This window comes from Danio aesculapii, chromosome 1, assembly GCF_903798145.1.
Source record: "Danio aesculapii chromosome 1, fDanAes4.1, whole genome shotgun sequence".
NCBI classification, from domain to species: Eukaryota; Metazoa; Chordata; class Actinopteri; order Cypriniformes; family Danionidae; genus Danio; species Danio aesculapii.
Genome location: NC_079435.1, coordinates 46,995,926 through 47,020,519, shown reverse-complemented (window position 1 = coordinate 47,020,519; position 24,594 = coordinate 46,995,926). Strand labels below are relative to the sequence as shown.

At 36.2% G+C, this 24,594-nt stretch overlaps 1 protein-coding gene across 2 annotated transcripts in view; it reads left to right on the top strand.

Annotated features, from left to right (window-relative positions):
• Positions 1 to 24,594, top strand: part of ank2a (ankyrin 2a, neuronal) — a 121,483-nt gene that overhangs the window by 82,748 nt on the left and 14,141 nt on the right. For both annotated transcript variants that reach the window (XM_056461465.1, XM_056461455.1), the window contains 15 exons: positions 195 to 279; positions 1,681 to 1,781; positions 2,071 to 2,106; positions 4,856 to 5,080; positions 10,760 to 10,858; positions 11,251 to 11,405; positions 13,136 to 13,347; positions 13,962 to 14,154; positions 14,256 to 14,352; positions 15,974 to 16,202; positions 16,273 to 16,398; positions 16,512 to 16,634; positions 16,788 to 16,820; positions 16,908 to 16,929; positions 18,482 to 23,866. In XM_056461465.1, the coding sequence (XP_056317440.1) occupies positions 195 to 279; positions 1,681 to 1,781; positions 2,071 to 2,106; positions 4,856 to 5,080; positions 10,760 to 10,858; positions 11,251 to 11,405; positions 13,136 to 13,347; positions 13,962 to 14,154; positions 14,256 to 14,352; positions 15,974 to 16,202; positions 16,273 to 16,398; positions 16,512 to 16,634; positions 16,788 to 16,820; positions 16,908 to 16,929; positions 18,482 to 23,866 (7,121 nt within the window). The remainder of the gene's footprint in view (positions 1 to 194; positions 280 to 1,680; positions 1,782 to 2,070; positions 2,107 to 4,855; positions 5,081 to 10,759; positions 10,859 to 11,250; positions 11,406 to 13,135; positions 13,348 to 13,961; positions 14,155 to 14,255; positions 14,353 to 15,973; positions 16,203 to 16,272; positions 16,399 to 16,511; positions 16,635 to 16,787; positions 16,821 to 16,907; positions 16,930 to 18,481; positions 23,867 to 24,594) is intronic.

The following is a 24,594-nucleotide window of genomic DNA, read 5'->3' as shown; positions in this document are numbered from 1 at the left end:
CTGGCAGCTTTTGATGTTTATGTCTTCTTAATGCAAATTTTGTCACTGTTTTGGGGCACAATATTGATAGATATCCGTAAGAATAAAATACTCATACTAAAATCTAAAAAATATTATTTTGATTTTACAGGTTATTTAAATATGTAACACATGTAATTCTGTCTTGCTCACCTGTTTGTATTGTCCTGCCTCAGGTCTCATGAAACCCCCAGTCATCTTGCTTACAGAGGCGAAGGAATTCTGATCGAAGACATGATCGCCAGCCACCAGATTAACAAGGTGAATTACACCTCCCTTGTAGCTTAAATGAAATAAATAGTTTAGAAAGAAATATTTTGATTCAACATAGAATTTTTAAAACAAACATTTTAGGCTACAAAAGTTAGTTCCATCTAAATTGCTTTTTTCATTTAGGTTTACTACTTACTAATGTTTTACTATTGTTTATTATTTAATGCTAGTTAACATGAGCCAATAATAGACTTTAGATCACCTTGTCTGTCAGTGAATATGTTCAAATCAATTTACCTGTACTTACATCCACATTCATTCATATGTATCTGCTTGCCAGTCACGCAGCGTTTTTGACTGTTTTAGACTGCTTGTGAATGAATAATACGTAGGTCTGCTGTAGTCAGCCATTTTCGTTTGTCAGCTGTGCGTTTTGACTGTTTGGCGCCATCTTGTGACTGAATAATGTGCAGGTTGGTGCAAAGTCTGTCAGTTATGCGTTTAATTCATTCATTCAGGCAGCTGTGTAATAAGTGAGATAAAGTACACCCAGAAAGTTTTTTTTCCACAGAATAAAGCCCTTCATGCCTTTGTGTCAGGCAGCCGATAAGCCTGTCAGGCTTTACACTGCGATAACATCCTCCAGGATGTACTAAAAATAAAATAAATAGGTACTGCAATTATGGTATTGTTCACTATTTGTTCATAGATACATTAACTTGAACTAATACAAACTTATTGTATAGTGTTACTGAAATATTTGCAGATCATTTGGGCGATTACTCATTCATTCATTTTCTTTTTGGCTTAGTCCCTTTATTAATCCGGGGTCGCCACAGCGGAATGAACCGCCAACTTATCCAGCACATGTTTTACACAGCGGATGCCCCTCCCCTCTGGGAAACATCCATACACACTCATTCACTACGGACAATTTAGCCTACCCAATTCACCTGTGCCACATGTCTTTGGACTGTGGGGGAAACCGGAGCACCCGGAGGAAACCCACGCGAACGCAGGGAGAATATTCAAACTACATACAGAAACGCCAACCAACCCAGCTGAGGCTCGAACCAGCAACCTTCTTTCTGTGAGGCGACAGCACTACCTACTGCGCCACCATATTATACTAAAATATTTTTATGTGAGCAATCCTATTATTTTTTATTTACTTATCTATTTGGATTACTGATTCACTCAATTTATTCTCTTTATACGAAAGGCTTTATATGAATCATGAAGTAGGCCTACTAAAATGACAAAAACTTTATAAAATGAAAATAATTTATGAAATAAATAGAAATAAATATTTTTAAACCTTAAATAACAAATATTTTAACTCCACTTTAAATATGAAATGTAAATAAATGCTTATATTAACAAAAATAAACTAATAATAATAGGTTTCACCTCATGATACACAGTTTTATATTCTGATTGTGTTGTCAGGTGTCTGCATTTCGAGAGCATGAGAAGGACTCGTATCGACTGAGCTGGGGTGCTGAACATCTGGATAATGTGGTGCTAACCAGCACTCTTCTGCAGTCAGGGTTAGTAAGTTTTATACACACTCAGACAGAATTGAAACACACAAACACCCTTGCCTCTCTGTCACGTAAAGCAAGAACATATGACGTTGTGTATCCTTGGTCAAAGCTGGTATGCATTAGATGCTAAAACTTTGAAACATTATAGATATCTGTTCTTTTTTTCTTCTCATTGTTATTTTAAACTTTTTCCTCTCTCTTTCTCTCTCCTTGATTACACTCACGTCATCTCCCTGAATCACTCGGTGTCTCTCTCTGCTCTTCGTGATTGTGTGTTTTGTCCGTCTTTTAGCCAGTCTACCCCATGCCTTGACCATGACAACAGCAGGTGATCCTCCACTACTCTTCCTTGAGCCCCATTGCTTCCCATTATCATAATACATTATCGCATGTTAAAATGAGCATTTTTGTGCTCATTCAAATTTTAATATGCATGTTTTGATAAACTCAGTGAGTCATGTCTCAGTATTCATAGAAAACCTGTGAATAATATGCAATATTATTCAGTTCTTCTCGCATGGGTGATATGAAACTGGACACACTGCGTTTCTCAACTCCTACGCTATTTTTTTCCCCAGTACCTCTCTAGCATGTTCATTCTGTATTATCTAATCTCCCTAGATAATTGATCTTTTTCAGACTTTCTTTATGAACTTCATTTCTTTATGGACAATATATAACTTAACATTCAACATTAAAGCAACACTTAATAATAACATTATTACATTCGTTCAAAAGTTTGGAGTCAGTACAATTTGCATTAAATCAATATGATTGCATTAAATTAAAAACAGTTAAGACATTTGTTGCAAAAAAAATCCCTATTTATAATATTTTCTATAAATATTAGAATCTACACTGAAAAATAGCAGACAGTGTTATTGTAACTTTAACAGAGTTAAGCATAATTTACACTAGAAGCAATTTTGTAGTTTCCTGTCGCTCTGGGTGGCGACCTGCTGCAAATGCTGGCCTGTGTCTGACTACAGCATGGAGAATACAACTAGCCTCTGAGCGAGCTGAGAGAGGATCATGTGAGCTCTATTGGTGCTCCTATTGGCTGTCACTCAAGAAAGTCGCTCTGCATTTGCATAAAGTTGAAAGATTCTCGACTTTGTCGTGTCGCTCGACATGCCCACCTGGTCGCCAATGGTGGCTGTCGCTTGCGTAGATGGAGATCGCCGGAATTCTCTCTCTCTCTCCATTGGAATGAACGTACGATTGTCGCTTTGGTGCTGAGAGTCGCTCGTAGTGTGATTAAGGCTTTAAAATCAACTCTGAGAATAATGGGACAATATGTTCACTCATTCAGAGTTAAAATAACACACTCAAGAGAGTTACTCGTACAACACTATAAATGAGTTATATTTACACTGTATCGAGTTAAAAATAACTGTTCTACACTACTGATTGTTCCCTCACTCTAGAGTAAAAACTGAAAATTCAACACTTTAACAGAGAGACTTTAAACTTTAATTTAACATAGAGATTTTTTTTACTCTAGTCTTTCCTAGTAAACATTAAATACTCATGATTGATAGTTCAAATAACTTGCAACACACAATTCTCCAAAAATTATAGAAAAAATATCACAATTATAATTATGTTATTAATCATTTTTATCAACAAAACATGTTAACACTTGACAACCAGCAAAGCAAATTTACACTTTTTACAAATTAACACTTTTAAGACTGGCATGGCTATTGTGTTCAAATAAGATTTTTGGTCAAATTAATATCTGGATGTTGGAAATAACACCATCATTGATTTAACACTGGAATAAATAAGCTTCGAACTCTGATTGTGTTCATTTATTAAAATCTAACTCTATAACGTCAACACTTCACTCTGAAATGCTTTAACATGGAGAATTGAACACTGATTAATTTGCTGTGTAAGGAATATTTGGATTTCTAAAGGTTTATGCGACACTAAATAGTGGAGTAATCATGTTTAAAAAAAAAAGCTTAGACAATATTAAATTACAATTTAAAATATACTGACATAAAAAGCAGTGGCTTGTATTTTTGATCAAAAAAATGCAGCATGGCTGAACTTAGACTTATTTCTTCTTTCAAAAATGTTTTTCAAATCTTACTGAGTACAAACATTTCAATGGCAGTCCATGTCAGTGCACTGTAAAACTGAAAAAGTTAAGGTAACTCAAACCGATTGCAACAAATCATTTTTGTTCAAAAAGTAGTCCTGAGTACTGTGAACTTAATCCATTAAAGTAAATTATGAAAATTGAGAACAGTAAAACCCAATAAATGAAGAGAACTCAAACCAACTGAGTACTGTAAAACCCAATAAGTTAAGGTAACTCAAACCATTTGAGGAAACCGATTGCTACAAACTGTTTGAGTGAAAAAAAAAACTAAGTACTGTGAACTTGCTCCATTAAGGTTGAAGTAATGAGATATTTAATTACCTCATTATCTTCAACACTGAATTCAAAATTCCTTTCAAATGAGTTGAATTAACTTTCAGTATTTGATAAAGCTGACTGTTAGGTTTTACAGTGTGGTTTTGTAAATTCATCATTTTACAACGTAATGGCATCTGATAATAAAATCAGTTTTTATAAGCTTTTTAATCTTGAAAGCAAACAATTGGACCTTAATCATCTCTGGTGAAATTCGTAATTTTAAAAGGGAAAATATTAAAATGAGTTTATTTTATTCTGTGGAAGCCCACAGAGGATATAAAATAAGTATGGAATCTTAGAAAAATAATAACCTTTACACAATAACCACATGAATATCACATGCGCTTCAAAACATGTGAAACGCATGTGAAACACACATGAAGCATTTGGCTTTAGAACATTTTCATGTACAGAAGAAAAATCATGAGATCACATTTCTTCCACATGAAAATGTTCCAAAACACGTGTGTTCCTAATGTGTTTCCTGTATGACTTTAACATGATTTTTTTGGGTGTTTTTAAGGGAAAAGCTGTGGTTAATCTGTAAGTTTTAGAAATGATCATTTACACACTCTTGCAGTATTCAAATTCACTGTCTTCTTGGTGATGTTCAGCTCTGTCACTTGCTTTGTTTCTACATAAACAGTTTCCTGGTCAGTTTTATGGTGGATGCCCGTGGTGGAGCCATGCGTGGCTGTCGTCACAATGGACTACGCATTATTGTTCCACCTAGAAAATGTTCAGCGCCTACACGAGTCACATGTCGCCTGGTGAAGAGGCACAGACTGGCTTCTATGCCCCCAATGGTGGAAGGAGAGGGGCTTGCAGGCAAAGTCATTGAAGTGGGTCCCACCGGAGCACAGTTTCTTGGGTAAGAAGGTTCAAAAGTTTGAAAATGAACATTTATGCTTTATCACTATGAACATTTTTATGTGTGTGTAAGACGCTGTTATATGTTCTCTCTTTTGTGGTGTCTTGACTGACAGAGCAGATGAGTGTCAATGTTTGACGTGTTCTTACCAGAAGCGATGTTGGAGGGTTTATAGTGACAGTTAATTTGTTTGTTCATGCTGAAACAGCATGAAAGGTTAACCCTTGAGATTAAGTGAATGGAAATCAAGATATTATTTTCTTACTTAGTATTTTTGTCTTCTTTTACAGTACAAATATACATATATAGAGAGTAAAAATAATAATTCAACTTTTCTATTATTATTATTATTATTATTATTATTATTATATAAATGTATTTATATTTACATACATATTTATGGTGGCTTGAAAAGCCAGCATACTGTTATCTATCTTAAACTTATTCTTCTTCTTCTTCTTCTTCTTCTTCTTCTTCTTCTTCTTCTTCTTCTTCTTCTTCTTCTTCTTCTTATTCTTCTGAGACTAATTTCTAAGTGTATCTCCTCCTAGGCCTTTCAAGCTACATACTTCAAACTTTCGTCAAACCTTCGAACTGGTCTGACTCGGGTTGCTATATCTTTTCTAACTGATCCGACCTTGGGTTTTCCGAAAAACGACCCAGAAAAATCCCAAAAGTCCCATTGACTTAACATTGGGTCAAACTTTGTGAGCTCATAACTCTGCATCAGACTGTCCTACAGACTTCTTACTGGACTCATTTAACTCAGTCTAGCCAGCAGCCAATAACTGATGACTTTTTAACTTACTAGCCACTCCCTAGCAACCAATTTCAGCACCCTAGCAACTGTCCCATAGACTTCCATTGTAAAAGACTCCCATTGACTTAACATTGGATCAACCTTTGTGAGCTCATAACTCTGCATCAGACTGTCCTACAGACTAGAGTCTGACCTCATTCAACTCAGTCTAGCCAGCAGCCAATCACTGATTACCTTTAAACTTACTAGCCACTCCCTAGCAACCAATTTCAGCACCCTAGCAACTGTCCCAGAGACTGTGACTAGCTATTCTAACACACGCTAACAGTTTTAACATCCTACTGACATGCTAATCTTGCTAGAAAGGTGCTAGCAACACGATAGTGACATGCTAGTCATGCTAGTAACATGCTAATTCATGCTAGAATCATGCTAACAACATGCTAATTCATGCTAGAAACAAGCTGATTCATGCTAGAATCATGCTAGTAACATGCTAGTTACATGCTAATTAATGCTAGAATCATGCTAGTTACATGCTAATTCATGCTAGAAACATGCTAATTCATGCTAGAATCATGCTAACAACATGCTAATTTATGCGAGAAACATGCTAGTAACATGCTAATTCATGCTAGAAACATGCTAGTAACATGCTAATTCATGCTAGTAACATGCTAATTCATGCTAGAAACATGCTAGTAACATGCTAATTCATGCTAGAATCATGCTAGTAACATGCTAATTCATGCTAGAATCATGCTAATTCATGCTAGAAACATGCAAACAACATGCTAATTCATGCTAGAAACATGCTAGTAACATGCTAATTCATGCTAGAAACATGCTAGTAACATGCTAATTCATGCTAGAAACATGCTAGTAACATGCTAGAATCATGCTAGTAACATGCTAATTCATGCTAGAAACATGCTAATTCATGCTAGAAACATGCTAGTAACATGCTAATTCATGCTAGAATCATGCTAGTAACATGCTAATCTATGCTAGAATCATGCTAGTAACATGCTAATTCATGCTAGAATCATGCTAGTAACATGCTAATTCATGCTAGAATCATGCTAGTAACATGCTAATTCATGCTAGAATCATGCTAATAACATGCTAATTCATGCTAGAATCATGCTAGTAACATGCTAATTCATGCTAGAATCATGCTAGTAACATGCTAATTCATGCTAGAAACATGCTAGTAACGTGCTAATTCATGCTAGAATCATGCTAGTAACATGCTAATTCATGCTAGAATCATGCTAATAACATGCTAATTCATGCTAGAAACATGCTAGTAACATGCTAATTAATACTAGAAACATGCTAGTAACATGCTAATTAATGCTAGAAACATGCTAGTAACATGCTAATTCATGCTAGAATCATGCTAGTAACATGTTAATTCATGCTAGAATCATGCTAGTTACATGCTAATTCATGCTAGAAACATGCTAGTAACCTGCTAATTCATGCTAGAATCATGCTAGTAACATGGTAATTCATGCTAGAAACATGCTAATTCATGCTAGAATCATGCTAATAACATGCTAAATCATGCTAGAAACATGCTAGTAACATGCTAATTCATGCTAGAAACATGCTAGTAACATGCTAATTCATGCTAGAATCATGCTAGTAACATGCTAATTCATGCTAGAAACATGCTAATTCATGCTAGAAACATGCTAGTAACATGCTAATTCATGCTAGAATCATGCTAGTAACATGCTAATCTATGCTAGAATCATGCTAGTAACATGCTAATTCATGCTAGAATCATGCTAGTAACATGCTAATTCATGCTAGAATCATGCTAGTAACATGCTAATTCATGCTAGAATCATGCTAATAACATGCTAATTCATGCTAGAATCATGCTAGTAACATGCTAATTCATGCTAGAATCATGCTAGTAACATGCTAATTCATGCTAGAAACATGCTAGTAACGTGCTAATTCATGCTAGAATCATGCTAGTAACATGCTAATTCATGCTAGAATCATGCTAATAACATGCTAATTCATGCTAGAAACATGCTAGTAACATGCTAATTAATGCTAGAAACATGCTAGTAACATGCTAATTAATGCTAGAAACATGCTAGTAACATGCTAATTCATGCTAGAATCATGCTAGTAACATGTTAATTCATGCTAGAATCATGCTAGTTACATGCTAATTCATGCTAGAAACATGCTAGTAACCTGCTAATTCATGCTAGAATCATGCTAGTAACATGCTAATTCATGCTAGAAACATGCTAATTCATGCTAGAATCATGCTAATAACATGCTAAATCATGCTAGAAACATGCTAGTAACATGCTAATTCATGCTAGAAACATGCTAGTAACATGCTAATTCATGCTAGAATCATGCTAGTAAGATGCTAATTCATGCTAGAATCATGCTAGTAACATGCTAATTCATGCTAGAAACATGCTAATTCATGCTAGAATCATGCTAGTAACATGCTAATTCATGCTAGAATCATGCTAGTAACATGCTAATTCATGCTAGAATCATGCTAGTAACATGCTAATTCATGCTAGAATCATGCCAGTAACATGCTAATTCATGCTAGAATCATGCTAGTAACATGCTAATTCATGCTAGAAACATGCTAGTAACATGCTAATTCATGCTAGAATCATGCTAGTAACATGCTAATTCATGCTAGAATCATGCTAATAACATGCTAATTCATGCTAGAAACATGCTAATTCATGCTAGAAACATGCTAATAACATGCTAAATCATGCTAGAAACATGCTAGTAACATGCTAATTCATGCTAGAAACATGCTAATTCATGCTAGAATCATGCTAATAACATGCTAAATCATGCTAGAATCATGCTAGTAACATGCTAATTCATGCTAGAAACATGCTAGTAACATGCTAACTCATGCTAGAAACATGCTAGTAACATGCTAATTCATGCTAGAATCATGCTAATTCATGCTAGAATCATGCTAGTTACATGCTAATTTATGTTAGAATCATGCTAGTTACTTGCTAATTCATGCTAGTAACATGCTAATTCAGACTCGGCTTTTCAAGCCACCATAAAGTTTGTCTTCAAACTTTAATATCTAGTTAATAATTTTTATTTAAAAAATACTTAAGTTAACTTACATTGTTATGCAAATGGAACTTTCAATTTTTATTTCATATCAAGATTGAATGTTTTTTTTTTCATTTTAATAGTTTGAATACTTCAAATACTTTATTATTTATATAAAGCTGAAATAAAATAACTCAATTCAATGAAAAAGTTCACCCAAAAATGAAAATTTACTCACGATTTACTCATTCTCAAGTTGTCACGGGTGTATGGTGGGGAAAGGAGCGAGGACTCAAGTGCAGGGAAAATGATGGGTTTTTATTAATAATCAAATAAAAACCATTGCGAAAAACGAAAAACATTAACAAAAAGGCAAAACCAAACTAGATTCGGCTGGCAGAGCAGGAAGAGCAGGGCTGGACAAGACAGGACACGACAGGACAAGGCGATTAACAACGACGACGAAGTGGCACAGGACAGCAGACATGAGGAGACTATAAGCAGAAATAATTAACAAACAAACAGGTGAATTGAATAAACTAATAAGGGGTTAACAACGAGGGTGGGAAAACACAATAGGCAGGAGCACATTACACAAAGAAACAACACAAGGTATGTGCTCATGTAAAAACAGGACTAGAACATGCAGCCAATAAAAGAACTCATTAACCATGTGTTCACATGAAACACGGTGCTAAAGCGTGCAGCCACAATGTAAACATCAGACGGTCACACTTTATTTTGATGGTCCATTTATTGAATTTAAGTCACATTGCAACTAATTCTCATTGGATTATAAGTAGACTGTTAGGTTGGGGTTGGGGTTAGGGTTAGTGTAAGTTGACATGCACTTGCAAAGTTTCGTATAGTCAGTTAAATATATATTCGTATAGTCTGTTAAAGGAGCATATCAAGAGATATTTAGCAGACAGTCTACTAATTCTCAAATGGACCATCAAAATAAAGTGTTACCTAAAACACTTACCGTGCACTCACACATGCAACGTGCATGTTTCATCCCAGCGCCAACAAAAAACCGAAACCAACTACACTGAGATGCTTGGAATGAATTGGCACGCTGCAGACAGAACAAACACAAACACCAGGATGAGAGTGTGCATCCTGAGGATGCCCAGACGGCCTAAGCTCAACCAAGATGGCGCTCGTACAAAAGACAAAGGCAGACATGAAATACGAGTGCTCGACTTGAGAAAACTTGAGCCGAGCACAACATAATAGACAAGTCAGAACTAGTGTCTGCACTCTGCCACCAAAACAAGAATGAACAAGACCGAAGTGGCAGAATACTGACATAAGTGATTATAAACCGTTATGAGTTACTTTCTTCTGTTGAAAACTAAAGAAGATATTATGAACAACGCTGAAATAACTATTGATTTCTGTAAACAAATACTATGCAAGTCATTGGTTACAGTTTTCCAACTTTCTTCGAAATATCTTCTCTTGTGTTCGACAGAAGAAAAAACTGTTCTGGAACAAGTTAAGGATGATTAAATGATGACAATTTTCAGTTTTGGGTAAACAATTCCTTTTAAAGTATTTGAAGTAATACTTTTTAAAACTATTATTTAATTTCAACTTTATTTCTATTAAGAAAATGTTTATAGCTAGTTTTGAAATCCTGGTTGAATTTGAAAAACCCTGAAAAATATCGCAGCTGGTTAGGACAAAAACTCATGTAAGAGCTTTAAGTGTTCATCTGGCATAGTTAGGAAACTTGTCATCTCTAGTTTGGAGGAACACAATGTTCCTCTGAAGTCAATGGGGTTCACAGTGTGCCTTGTGTGTGTGTTTTTTAATGGCTGCGATCGGAACAGTAAACTGCACCTCCCAACAGCCCCTCCTCCTCTAAATGAGGGTGAAAGTCTTGTCAGCAGAATTCTGCAGTTGGGTCCACCCGGCACCAAATTCCTCGGGTAGGACAGATCCTGATGCCAAAAATCCACTGGATACAAAAATCCACCCCTAATTATTTTATAAACATCTTCATCTCCAAGATCTTCCTTTTATTTTCTCTTATTTTTTCAATATTTGTTTTTGATAGTTTTAAGATGTTCCATGAATTTACCTTTCCCCCCTTTTTGCCTTTTGGATATCATTTGATTTTAAACTGTCTTCACGTGCTTGATGTATGCTGTATGTTGCATTGTCCATTGTTTTGTTTGTTCTCTTTTTATACCATGTCGCATGCCGCATTTTTCTGTCTTCAGTATACGTAATATCTATTTCAGACCGACAACCCTCATTTTGAAACCCTTAAAAATGTAAAGTGGTGCACTTGGCTGAAGTAGTGCCCCATATTTTCCAGGCCTGTAATAGTGGAGATCCCGCACTTTGCTGCATTGCGTGGGACGGAGAGAGAGTTAGTGATTCTGCGGAGTGAGACGGGAGAGAGCTGGAGGGAGCATCACTGTGAACATACGGAAGAAGAGCTCAATCAGATACTCAACGGCATGGATGAGGGTGAGTGAGTCCTGAATGCACACAGAAACAACACACACTCAGGTTAAGCTCAGGCAGTTGCACTACAATGCTCTTTCTCCACCATTGATGAGATATTTCATCAATTAAGAGACAATGCTTCCCTGCCATTGAGTTTTTACAGCGATCCATGCTTTGGGTGTATAATGATAAGGGTAGCCTGTCTGCATTCAAGAGGTAATATAGCCAACATAGGCTCATTCTGAAAACGTAACCCTATATACATTTCTGGAGATTGCGGCTTTTCCGTTGTTACCAGTTTGTCCAGTTAGCCCGACATGTACGTCGGCGGACTTGAGACACAGAGCAGAATTGCAGTGGGGTTCGAGTCCGGTGAAGAACGGTTCCAGAAAGCAGATAAAACAAAAGCCAAAAAATAAAATAAACAAGTTAAAAACAGGGTGAGAATGTGGTAAAATCTGAAAACGTGGTAAAAATCAGGCTGCTGTGAGGGCTTTTCTTTTTCTGGATTGTTTTTGGGTTTAGAGAAGGGGGTGGGCGGGTCAATCCATGCTTTTGAAAACAATATTGGTTGGGTGTAGGGAAGTGGGAGGTTGGGGGATTGATCGGTTGGTCAGTCAATCAGTCGACAGCGGCCTCTGGTGGATTTACATGAGAACAGCAGAAGTGAATGGCACTCGTGAGAGAAATTTGAGATCTGAAAAAGCACACACAGCTGCCTCTGGTGGAAACAAAAAAAAAAAACAGCTCCTGGGATGTATTTGGCGCTCTCCAGAAATGTATATAGGGGTACATAATCAGAATGAGCCTGGGTTGTAATATGAACATGTGAAGAGATAATAAAATGTGTTTTCTATTAAGCAGAGTCAGTAATTTTTTTATTTTGTTTTATAATATGTTCATATATTCCAAATAGAAAATACTCTGAGGGCCATCAAATTTAGCAGAAAACACTGGTGAGGAAAAAGTAGTCTTTTATGCTCACCAATGCAAGTGTTTGATAGAAAATGTAGGCAAAACAATGATATTCATTTAAAAGTGACATTTATTTTATTCCTGTAAGTGCATCACTCCAGTCTTGACTCTAGATCCTTCAGAAAGTAATCTAATATAATGATTTTTTTGTAAACATTTTAAACCTTTAATATATTATTTTTCTTTCATGATTCTTTGAATAATCAAAAATATAACTGAAAAAAAAATGAAAAAGTATAAATGTATAAAAATATGAATAAATATTTTACTGGTGATTTTTATTTTAAAATGTAGTGTCGAAGTAGGTTTAGTGTCCTGTTGGACCGTATAACAGATCTGTGAAAAGTGTTGATTTTTTTTTTAAGTAATAGGTAATATAGTAAAGTAATAGTACATATACATAACTAATAGTAATAAAGTAATAAGTATTGCAACTTTAACATACAGTTCAATAAACCTTTTATGTTAACACATTGGTCATTGAGATAAACAGCTAGATGCATTTGGAAGTTTATTTTGTGTGAGCTGTTCACTGAAATATAATCACCATTCATCTGATTTGATACATTTTTTAAACTGCCCCTAATTTAAAGGTTCCTCATTTTGTCTCATACTAAATGTTTACATGCTATTTACATTTACAGTTCCCTCATATCATAAAGAGCCTGAATTTATTTGTTTTGTTAGTTTAAAGTTACGCTTTAAATCATACATGAAATCTCCCTTGATAAAAAAAAATATTGTTTATGAAATGTCATTTCTAATTTTACTCCCAGAATTGGACCCTCCTGAGGAGCTGGAGAAAAAGCGAATCTGCCGCCTCATCACACGCGATTTCCCACAGTACTTTGCAGTAGTGTCCCGTATTAAGCAGGACAGTCACCTGATTGGTCCAGAGGGAGGGGTGTTGAGCAGCACACTTGTTCCGCAGGTCCAGGCTGTGTTCCCAGAGGGAGCACTCACTAAACGTATACGTGTTGGGCTACAGGTAATCCACTATGACATATAGGCTTGAACATGGAAAGTGAAAATTATTATTACATGTCTCTTTGGAATACTTGATTCTGATTGGCTAATCATGACATTTTACTGCTTTATTTACTGCTCTTCAAACTATACAACTTGAATAGGAATATTTGTAAAATAATTCAAAGTGTAATGAAAAAGTGTGATAAGATTTGAGTCAGTTATTTTTTTCGCAATCATAATAGCTTATTTAATTTGTTCTTTTTTGTATTTTATTTTTCTTATTGTTTGTATTGTGACTTTTCAATGCTAATAATTTACTCATTAAATCCTTTCAGTCGATTTTTTTAATGAGAAAGAGGATTTGCGTAGGCACAAGTTGTTGGTAAATCTGGCCCCTGGTGGCTTTCTTATGACTAATTCAGTTGAGATTTGGAAGTTTATCAATGTAGCAGCAATTTTATGTATGTAAAGGCAAAAAAATATTATGCTGAGAAAGTAAGACTAAGGTGGTATTTTTTTTTAAAGTCTTGTTCAGTGGTTCTTGTTGAAAGTGAAAATTAAAAAAAAAAATCTGATTTTATGGGCAAAAAAGGTTTTTTTTACCATTTGCATTTCTCTCCTCTCTTTTATTAGGCCCAGCCAATCGGTGAGGACCTTGTCAGGAAGATCCTGGGTAATAAAGCTACATTCAGTCCAATTGTTACACTGGAGCCCAGAAGACGCAAGTTTCACAAGCCCATCACCATGACTATTCCTGTCCCTAAAAGCCCAACCAGTGACGGGACCAACAGTACACCCACTCTACGACTGCTATGTAGCATTACTGGTATGTGAGAATAAAGTGTAGGAGTTTATCTAACAGGAAAAATTGTTGCATAAGCGAGCCATTAAAAGGTGTGAATGGCTCTAAGATTTGTATTTTTCCAGGTGGGACGACTCCAGCACAGTGGGAGGACATAACTGGATCCACACCACTAACATTCATCAACCAGTGCGTTTCTTTCACCACCAATGTGTCAGCAAGGTGAGTTCGTCACAGTGGCAGTCTGTTGACAGGTTTCCCTGGGAAAATAATTTAATAGAACACTCCACTTTATTGGAAATAGACTTATTTTACAATTCACGCAAAGTTAAACAGTAGAGTTTTACCATTTTTGAATCCATTACTTGATCCCTGGGTCTGACAGGGACACCTTTAGATTAGCTTAGCATAAATCATTGAATCATATTAAACCATTAGCATTCTCCAACAATTTAAAAGCACATGTTTAATAACTGACATTGTAGCAGAAAACGTGATTTAAAAGAAGCATTTTTTCCTAAAATCTATATTTGTAACGTAAGTAACGAAATTACATTGACTTTAGTAACTGTAATCAAATTACACTCATTTAAAATGTAATTCGCTGCATTACTGGGTTCCCCAAAAATGCAATCCACTGATTAAGAAATAATAATCAAATAATCAAGAAATTTGATGTCATGCCATGGCTGCAGCACTCATTTTAAGGTGCTGCATAATACCATTGCACCTGCTGAAGCCATGGTTAGGCAGCAAAGTTCCTTGTTTATTACACTAGAATGAGTATAGGGAGAGTATATTTCCTAGCAATATTAGCCTAGAAAATAGCAACTTTACCTTTTCCATCAGTATTAGTACACAGTTTAACTAATTGTAAATAGAAAAAACAGTAACACTTTACAATAAGTACATGAATAATGATGTATTAATATGTGAACTAGACATTACTTTATTATGAATTAATGATGCGTTTAGCCATGCGCTAATCATGAACTAACTTTAACGACAACATGAGTCACATGAGTGTATGTGTGAATAATGGTCAGCTTAATTACTTGTTAGTACATGTTGTTAATTAATGTATTAATTAACATTTAAGTTTAAGCTAAATGTAACCAACATGAACACGTGCTGTTAATGAATAATTATGTCATGACTTTACTTGAAGGGGCACATCACCATTAACTCATCCTTAACTACTCCTGTGCTTAAACTGTTCATGTTGATGTTGACAGAACACTTTTCTATTGTTATTCAGTGTAAATTCCAGACAGAAATCTATAAGGAGCTCATGAGTAGTAAAGAATTGGTTAATGATGATGTGCCCCTCCAAGTAAAGTCATGATATAATTATACATTAACATATCGTGAGATCATGATGGTTAAATTAATCATAAACTAATGTGCTAATTAATACATTATTTAACAAACAAGCATGTACTAAGAAGTAATTAAGATAGCCGTTATGCACACATAAACTTATGTGACTCATGTTGTAGTTAAAGTTAGTTCATGATTAGCGCATGACTTGACCCATCATTAATACATAATAAAGTAATGTTTAGTTTACATATTAACACATCATTATTCATGTACTGTTATTGTAAAGTGTTACTGAAAAAACTCTTTTGGTCGAATCTGATTCAATGATTTATGCTAAGCTAAGATAAAAGTATGCTAATGGTCTAATCTGATTCAGTGACTTATGCTAAGCTAAGCTATAAGTGCTCCAGCCACACCAAGAAATCGGATGAATGGCTCAAAAAATGGTCAAACTCAACAGTTTACTTTGAGGTCCAAACAAAGTGGACAGTTCCTCTAATACATAGATCTTTTTTCTCAGGTTTTGGCTAATAGACTGCCGTCAGAGTCAGGAGTCTGTCAACTTCTCCAGTCAGCTGTATCGTGAGATCATTTGTGTTCCCTATATGGCCAAGTTTGTTATCTTCGCTAAGACATTGGACCCCATCGAAGCACGACTCCGCTGCTTCTGTATGACTGATGATAAGATGGACAAGACACTGGAGCAGCAGGAGAACTTTACTGAGGTGGCCCGTAGTCGAGATGTTGAGGTAAGTGCGGTTTAGCTAGTCTTCTCATTGCAAAATGCAAAAAAACCCTATTCTATATTTATTTTTACAGGTACTAGAGGGAAAGCCAATCTTTGCAGACTGCTTCGGGAATCTAGTCCCTCTGACTAAAAGTGGACAGCACCATGTGTTTAGTTTCTATGCCTTTAAGGAAAACCGTCTTTCTCTCTTTATCAAAGTAAGCGATTGTCATTTGTAGTTCTATTTATAGTAGATAAATGTGGACAAAAAGACATTGAGTTATAGTTTACTCATTTTGATGAAACAGTATATTGCTGGTTGTTTTAACAGATTCGTGACAGCACTCAAGAACCGTGTGGTAGATTGTCTTTTACAAAAGAGCCAAGAACATATCGAACTCTAAATCACAATGCAATATGCAATCTGAACATCTGCCTACCTGTCTATTCAAAGGTAAGTGCAAAACACTCAACTAATATTAACTTACAGCTACACACTGTATACTGTGCATTTGCATACACAAACACATCAAAAGCCAATGGCTTTTATTCAAATTGTATTTAGTTAAGCCAAATTTAATCTGACAGTTGTGTTTTTACTCTAAAGGATTCTGACTCAGACCAAGATGCAGATGAGGAGGTAAATACCAGTTTTACACACACACAGAAAGAAGTTTTCATTGCTAATGCTATTAACGTTCTTTGTTTTAATGCAATTTCTTTATAGAGTGAGAAGACACATGAGAAATGTAAGCACTTTTCAAGTCAATTAATAAAAATATTTATAATCTGACATTATGTTTAACGTCTTGTAACTACAGGTTACTAATTTATTAGTTCACTATATTGTAGAAAGCATATTAACCAGTGATTTTAACAGAAGTTATATTTGAAGAGTTTAGATGGGAAAACTTCTAAAAGCCATTTTATATTTTCTTCTAAAATGAGTATTTTTCTCCAAGTCCTGTATGTAGGCTCAATAATTTTAGTTTCATAGTGACGAATAAGTTCTTTTCAAATCAAATAACTGAACATAAACATAGGAGGCTGTGAAAATGCTCATTTTAGGAGAATATTTCAGAGGGCATTTACAGGTTTTTGCATCTGAACTCTTCATTTGTGGATCCCTGATTGCTGTGCTATGGCTGATAAACATCACTTCTTCCATTTTTATGTTTAATGGTCTGCTGTTCTCATAAAACATTACATTCAGTTCTATTCTCTCACTGTAGTATCTTACTTCTGGCATGATGGTTTTTAAAAAATGTTTATTTAATAATAATGATTTAAGTAAAGTTTTTTTTACATGCCAGAAGAGATACTGAAAAACAAACCATTCTCCTTGAAAACAGAATTATACAGAGCAGGCACAGATTAATTTGCCTGTGATGAAACCACTTAATTTGCTTGTCACAAAACTCACCTTTGCATGGATCATTTTCCTTGCATGGAAATAACTTGACTTACACATATTATATTATTGTGTATGTATGTGTGCGAGTGTGTCTGCTTAGCCTGAATGTGTGGATATTTTTTTTATGAAAATATGCATAATTTATGTGACATTTTTTTCTATCACTCACATTCTTTATTTGATTTGATTCACTTGTATTTTTTACCCCCTCCCCCTCCTCAAAAGAAAAAAAATCCTTATCATTTACCTCAGTCTTAAAACAAATTCCCATATGTTAAACCGCTCCATGATTGACTGAAAGTTCTACATAACTAAACAAAGCCATAGCATTTGATAATTATTAAGTGGTTTATGAGAAAACCCTCTGATTTTATCTCAGTGCTGTTTTAAGGGCATATTGGTTTGAACATGCTTTCTGTGTTTGTATTGACACGGGCTCTTCATGTTGAGAACAATCTTGAGATGCCTCATTGGTACAGCTTCACTCTGTGTCATGATTACTTTCCCCATTTGTTCTTTGTGCACAGGTTTATGTGTTACTTTTTCTTACCCTTTGTTTTTCTTTCTACTTGCCTTGTGCAAGCGTATGAGTGGATTCTTGAATCAATATAACATGTTTAAGCAAGTTATTTCCTGCCCATTTCCTGTCTTCACTCTGTAATTCTTTAGTAATTGCTTTGCTTAACTGCTCCTATGCCTTTCCCAAATCCTTTGGATCCAAATTTAGACAAATTTAACGATGTTCATCATTCTATCAGGTAGTTTCCTCATGATGTGAACTAAAGAGAGTATGTATTGCTCCTGCCCTGACTAGTTTTCCAATGTCTTTTGTCCTCTTCATTTCCCCCTTTGTTCTTCACAAACATTTTGTTCTGTTAAAATGGAAGATTATGATGGATCTGATTCAACAGAGCTTTCCATGCTGCAAATCATACATGATCCTGCTACGCTCGCAAGTCCAGATCTGCTTTCAGAGGTTTCTGATATGAAGCAGGACTTGATTAAAGTATCAGTCCTTCTAACCTCTGAAAAGTCATCCTCCTCTAATACTGGAAAGCGATTAAACCAATCTGGAGATGAGGAAGTGGATGAGCCATTTGAAATTGTTGAAAAAGTGAAAGAGGACTTGGAGAAGGTTGAAGTGATCCTCCGGGAGGGAACAGTGGATGAAATTAGTGCAATTGGAAGATCTGTAACCATTGATGATGAGGAGTGGGTGCTACTCAGTGAGAAGGATGTTGACGAATTCAAAAGCAAAAACATCACTGAAGTCCAAGAGACACTTGTTCAGGAAGTTCGGATTATAAGAGACACTTTGTCTAGCTCTTCCCCTAAGAGGGATATGACAGGGATGGTTTCGTATCTTAGCAATGACTTAGAACAGTGCCTGCAGGAAATGCCTGTACCATCTAGTCATTCACATGATGTGGATATTGTTCAAGAAAGCTTTAAAGAGGTTGTTTTGGCCCGTGGTAAGCACCGTCCAGTAGAAATAAAAAAGCCAGCAAGGAAAAAGCGCAAAGAAAGAGAGTTTGCAAGTGGCAGTTCAGAGGATGACTTGGAAAGGATGAGTAGGAGTCAGTCTGAGGAGTCTCTTGATGAAGATGCAATTATTGGTGGATCTGAATATGTCTTTGGATCTGTTCCTGTGTCTCCAAAAGTTGTAGAAACTCCCATTGGTTCCATTAAGGACAAGGTTAAGGCACTGCAAAAGAAAGTTGAAGAAGAAAAGGTGACAGACAGTCAAAAGTGGAATTCTCAAAAAGTGAGTAGTTCTCAGAGGACTTCCTATATTGCAGAGACTGAAAAATCATACCAGTATCCTCCAAAATCCCCTAAATCTCCAAGGTCACAGACAGAAAGGCTTGAGGAAACCATGTCAGTAAGAGAGCTAATGAAGGCCTTTCAGACTGGCCAAGATCCATCAAAAAGTAAGTCTGGACTTTTTGAGCATAAAGCAATTACAACTGTTACCTCTGAAAGTTCTGATGTGATGCAGGTTCCCACAGCATTTGATAACCAAATGACAGTAACAACCCAACATTTACATGAAAGAATATTTACAACTGTAACATCTGATGCTTCAGGTTCTGATGTTGTTCAAGTTCCTGTAGCATATGATGACCAAACAACAACCTCAACCCAATATTTACAAGAAAAGGTTGCAGTAGAAATTGAGATTTGTCAAGAATTGTCTACTGACCCAAACACTATTCTACATAAACCAGTGATTAGTGATGGTGAATCACTTTCGACAATGTCCACTCAAAATAAAGATGATCAAGCTGTAACTACCAAGACTATTTTCTGCTTAGAAGAAGAAAAAGATTTAGATGACCTGCTCCCTAAGCTTAAAACTCACCAACATGAAAAACCATCTCAGGAACCAGGAAGATTTGAGACTGAGAAACATGTTACTTCTGAACTACTTGGAAACAAAGAAATTGCGATGCTATCCTCTGAAAAGCAAAGTTCTGATGTGATGCTTATTGCTCCAACATATGATGGCCAAATGGCAGTAACAAACATAAATGTACAAGAAAGAGACATTCCAACTGTACGTTCTGAAGCTACAAGTTCTGATGTAATACAGGTTCCTACAACATATGATCACCAAATGATAGTCCCATCCCAACATCTACAAGTAGTAGAAAACAAATTCCTTCAAGAATCATCTATTGACCCTAACACAGTTCAACATAAGCCAGTGGTTGGTGATGGGGACACACTTTTAACAACTATAAGTAGTTCTTGGTCCATTCAAAATAAAGATGAACAAGTTGTAACTTCCAAAATTGTCTTGAGCTTTGAAGAGGAACACTCTCCAGAGGACCTTCTATTTAAGCCTAGAACAATTGACCAACATGGAAAACCATCTAGGGAGCCAGGACGTTTTGAGACTGAGGAACAACAAATGACTTCTGAACTACTTAGAAATGAAGACATGGGGTTGATACCTGAGAGAATGTATTATGAAGATAACATCTACCAGAACAGGAGATTGTCTGTGGAACCTCAAATCAGCCCAGACAGGAAACCATCAGAGGACTTCAGTGCAGATATTAAGGCAGAACTTGAAGACAATCCTGAATATCTGCTCTTTAGGCGAACTTCAGGTGGAGCAAGTAAACGTCATATGATGTATAGCGATGCTCCTTCTAGTGATGAAGAGCAGATACAACAGATGGCTGTGGATCCAAGTAATTCAAACATAATCACTGCATTTGCTACTGCAATGGTGCAAGGAGAACCTTTACTTAAAAGTGCAGCAGATGATGGAGCCTTGTTAGGAAGTCTAGATGGTGACAAACATGAAGCCTTGGCAGAGTCTCCTGGTGGTAGCATAGGCTTGAGAACTCCTCACTCAAGCTCAGGGGACAGTGAGAAACACGAGGGACTTGCTGAAACTCCTCAAAAAAGCCCTGAAATCCTTGTTTTGTCTTCCAGAACAACTACTAAAGAAACAGAAGACGGAATACAAGGCAATCAGGAGACAACTCACAAAACAAAGGTGTTGACATCACATGAAAGAACAGAGATGTGTGAGGATGAAAAATTATATTCAGTAACTTCCATAATAAGCAAAACAGAATCACCATCTCCTTATGATCCTGAAACTGAATCACCTTCTCTGTTCACCGAAAGTGAATTGGCCTCCATTAAAGATTCTAAAATACATTCTCCTTCCCCATCCACCAAAACAGAGGCATTATCTTTTGCTAAAACAAATACATTAATTCATGACACAATTAAATGTGTGAAATGGGACAGTGAAGTATCAGCACATAATATGAAAAGTGATTCATCCTGCATAGACAGTGTGAAGCTGATAAAAACAGATGTAATCATAGAGTCCGAGAAAATACTTGAACAAAGCCAAGATACACCAGACAGGCCTTATAGTTTGGATGTTCTGCAGCCTGCAACCATGAGTGACTTTAAAATTCTCTGTCGAACAGACTCGCTTGAGACTACTCCTATCAGAGAAGATGGGTCATCCCAAAAAACCCCAGACTCTATTGAGCCAAGCCCAACCAAAGAGTCCCCCTGTCAAGACTCTTTAGAGGGAAGTCCCACCGGGCAAGAATCTGGACAATTAAGTTTTACTGAAAAAGTCTTCTCAACAAGTCAGGCTTTTGTTTCTGACTCTAGGGAAAATATAGATATTGAAATTGTTTCTGAACAAGACATCCATTTAGACAGTGAGTTATCTCAAGAGTCCCATGAGACTCAAGATATGCAGTGCCTTTCCATCACCCTGGACCAAAGAGAAAAGTTACTTGAAAGTGAGGATCTTCATGACTTTGATGCTTTACAAAGGCAATTCACTCCAGAAGAAGAGATGTTTAAGATGGCTGCAAAGATTAAAACATTTGATGAAATGGAAAAGGATGCAAAAGTTAAAAAGGTCAAATTTGATTTTGAACAACCAAAAGAAGAAATGCTGTCACCACATTATAGTTCACTTGACACATTGTTAACCAAAGAATCAGAAGACAAGTACTTGGAGAACCTGAACGAATCTGGCCCATTGCATTCTTCACTGTCAGATGATGATTATTATAGTCCTGAGTTGGATGAGTCCTCTCATAAGGTCTCCGGACAACCAAGTGAGGTTTTAGAGACCCCAGACAAACATGATCAGGACCATACCCATTTGAAGTCTGTTGATCTGCAAGCATGCACAGATATACCATATATGCAAAAACATGTCGATAACAAAGAAGATTATGATCAGTTTCATTCAGAGTACCAAAGTAAAATGACTGATGAGACTAAAACTGAGAAGGAGCTCATTACTACACCAGTAGAGAGCAAAATGGGAATTGAGCCAGACAGTGATGTTGATTCAGTGTCCCCTGTTAAGAGCACAACATCTGAAAAAGCAAATGAACCCATTTCCCCCATTGATATTGTAGACACTACTGCAGCAAAGGTTGTGCAGGATGAATCTCAGCTATATTTATGTGATTATGAAGAGGACAATGAAGAGAAGCCAGAAGAAATCCCAGGGTCAAGTCCAAGAGACTTAGTTCCCTGGAGTGCTGGAGTAGAGGATGATGAGGCATTTGATGCACGAATTGAGGCTGAGGAACAGAAAATACTTGCCTTCAATACAGACAGGCAGTCCCATGGAACCACCCCTGACACAACTCCAGGAAGGTCGCCAACTGAAGAGGGGACGCCAAATCCTTTTCTCTTTCAAGAGGGAAAACTATTTGAGATGACCAGAGGTGGGGCCATTGACATGACTAAAAGGACAATGGAGGAAGAAGAAGAAAGATTAGCCTTTTTCCCAATAAATGAAGATCCAAGTGAGGAATTTGAACAAGTCAATTTTAACATTATTGAGTCTGAAGTTGCTTTATTTGAGTTGACTTCTAATGATTCAGTAAATCAACACACAATTAATGAGGAACTTGAAGCCAAGTCTAATGACCTTAATAATACTGGAACCAAGAATGTTCAACCAGAACACCCAGAACCAATTGAATTTTCTATCCAAAATGAACCAAGTAGCCCCACAGACAATAATGGAGTCCATGAAGATACGCTGATCTCAAATGTTGATACCACCACTTACACAGTAACACAAACAATTCATTCTGAGCAAGACTTGGAATCCTCAGATTCTTCAGTGGATGATGAACATATTTCTGTTGTTGAAATGCCTATATCCACCCAAGTATCTACAATTTCCTCCAGTGCCTCAGTTCACACTGTTCGTGAAGATCAGTTTCAGACATCATCTTTAATGTCCACTTCATTCAAGGATATTGCAGCTGAAAATGAAGACACAACATCTAAACCAAAAATAGCTGTGAAAGCAGCAAGCTTTGACCAAATTTTAGAACCAGGAGACTCAATTGAGCAGAACCTAAGGCCTAAATCTGAGGCAGATACTGGTGACTCTGAATGGTCCATGTCTGTTGCAGAAGATCCGATTAACATAGACACTATCTACACCATACCAAAGACTTCTTTCTCCCAAATGCCTGTTTCACCAACACAGACTCCTCCACCATATACTGTATCTAGTCAACCTAAACTTCCTGCCGAATTCTTTCAGAATCTGGACTCAAATAACACCAAGTGCGATGAAACCAAAAGAGACAAAGCCTCTACCGACTTAGGTATAGATAGTAGTTTGAAAGCAATTCGACCCCCGTCTGTAGGCGATGATGTCTTTGAGGCAAGACCCAATTGGGAGGATTGTGTGGAGACACAGATGCAGAGAATCTCAGACAGCACTACCCCAGACCAAAGTAAAGGTATCTCTACTTGGCACTTGCCCCTCCCCCGTATTAATTACTCCAAAATTTATCTTAATTCCATGAAAGTCTCTTTTCTTTAGATTTCTTTTTGTGTTTTATTTGTTCTGTGTTGTATTGTGCTCTGTTGTTTATGTATTGTGTTGTTTTGTGCTGTACTGTCTCATCTCAGTGTTGTCTTGTGTGTGTCATGTATTGTGAGTTTTTTTATGTCATGTTTTATTCATTTCCATATCAGTGTAAACATGAATACTGAAATCTCAAGATTGACTGTCTCTACATTTGTTTACTAATAATAGTTTCTGTGCAATGCATGCCCACTACTGCATGTTTCATCTGAGGAATAATAATAAAAAAACATCACAAGGGCACATTTTCAGTCTAAAATGGTTTAAAAATATACTACGGCAAATATTATATAACAGATTTTCATTCACTATGTTGACCATACATTAATGATATTTATACAAAATGTAAAAAAACAACCCAGCACTGTGTAGCATTTTTGCTTTTTTTAAATGCCACCATTAGAAAATGAAACTAAAATGAAAGAGATGTGCTAATGATAAGATAAACAACTCTACTCATGTGTTTATGTGATATCTAAAATATCACTAGTTCCTAGTCCATATTATAGAGTCAGACATGGCCCATTAGCAGTCCAAGTAGTTCATATAGCAAATGAAAGTGTTATCTGAAAGCACATCAATCATTAAATATTAATTAAA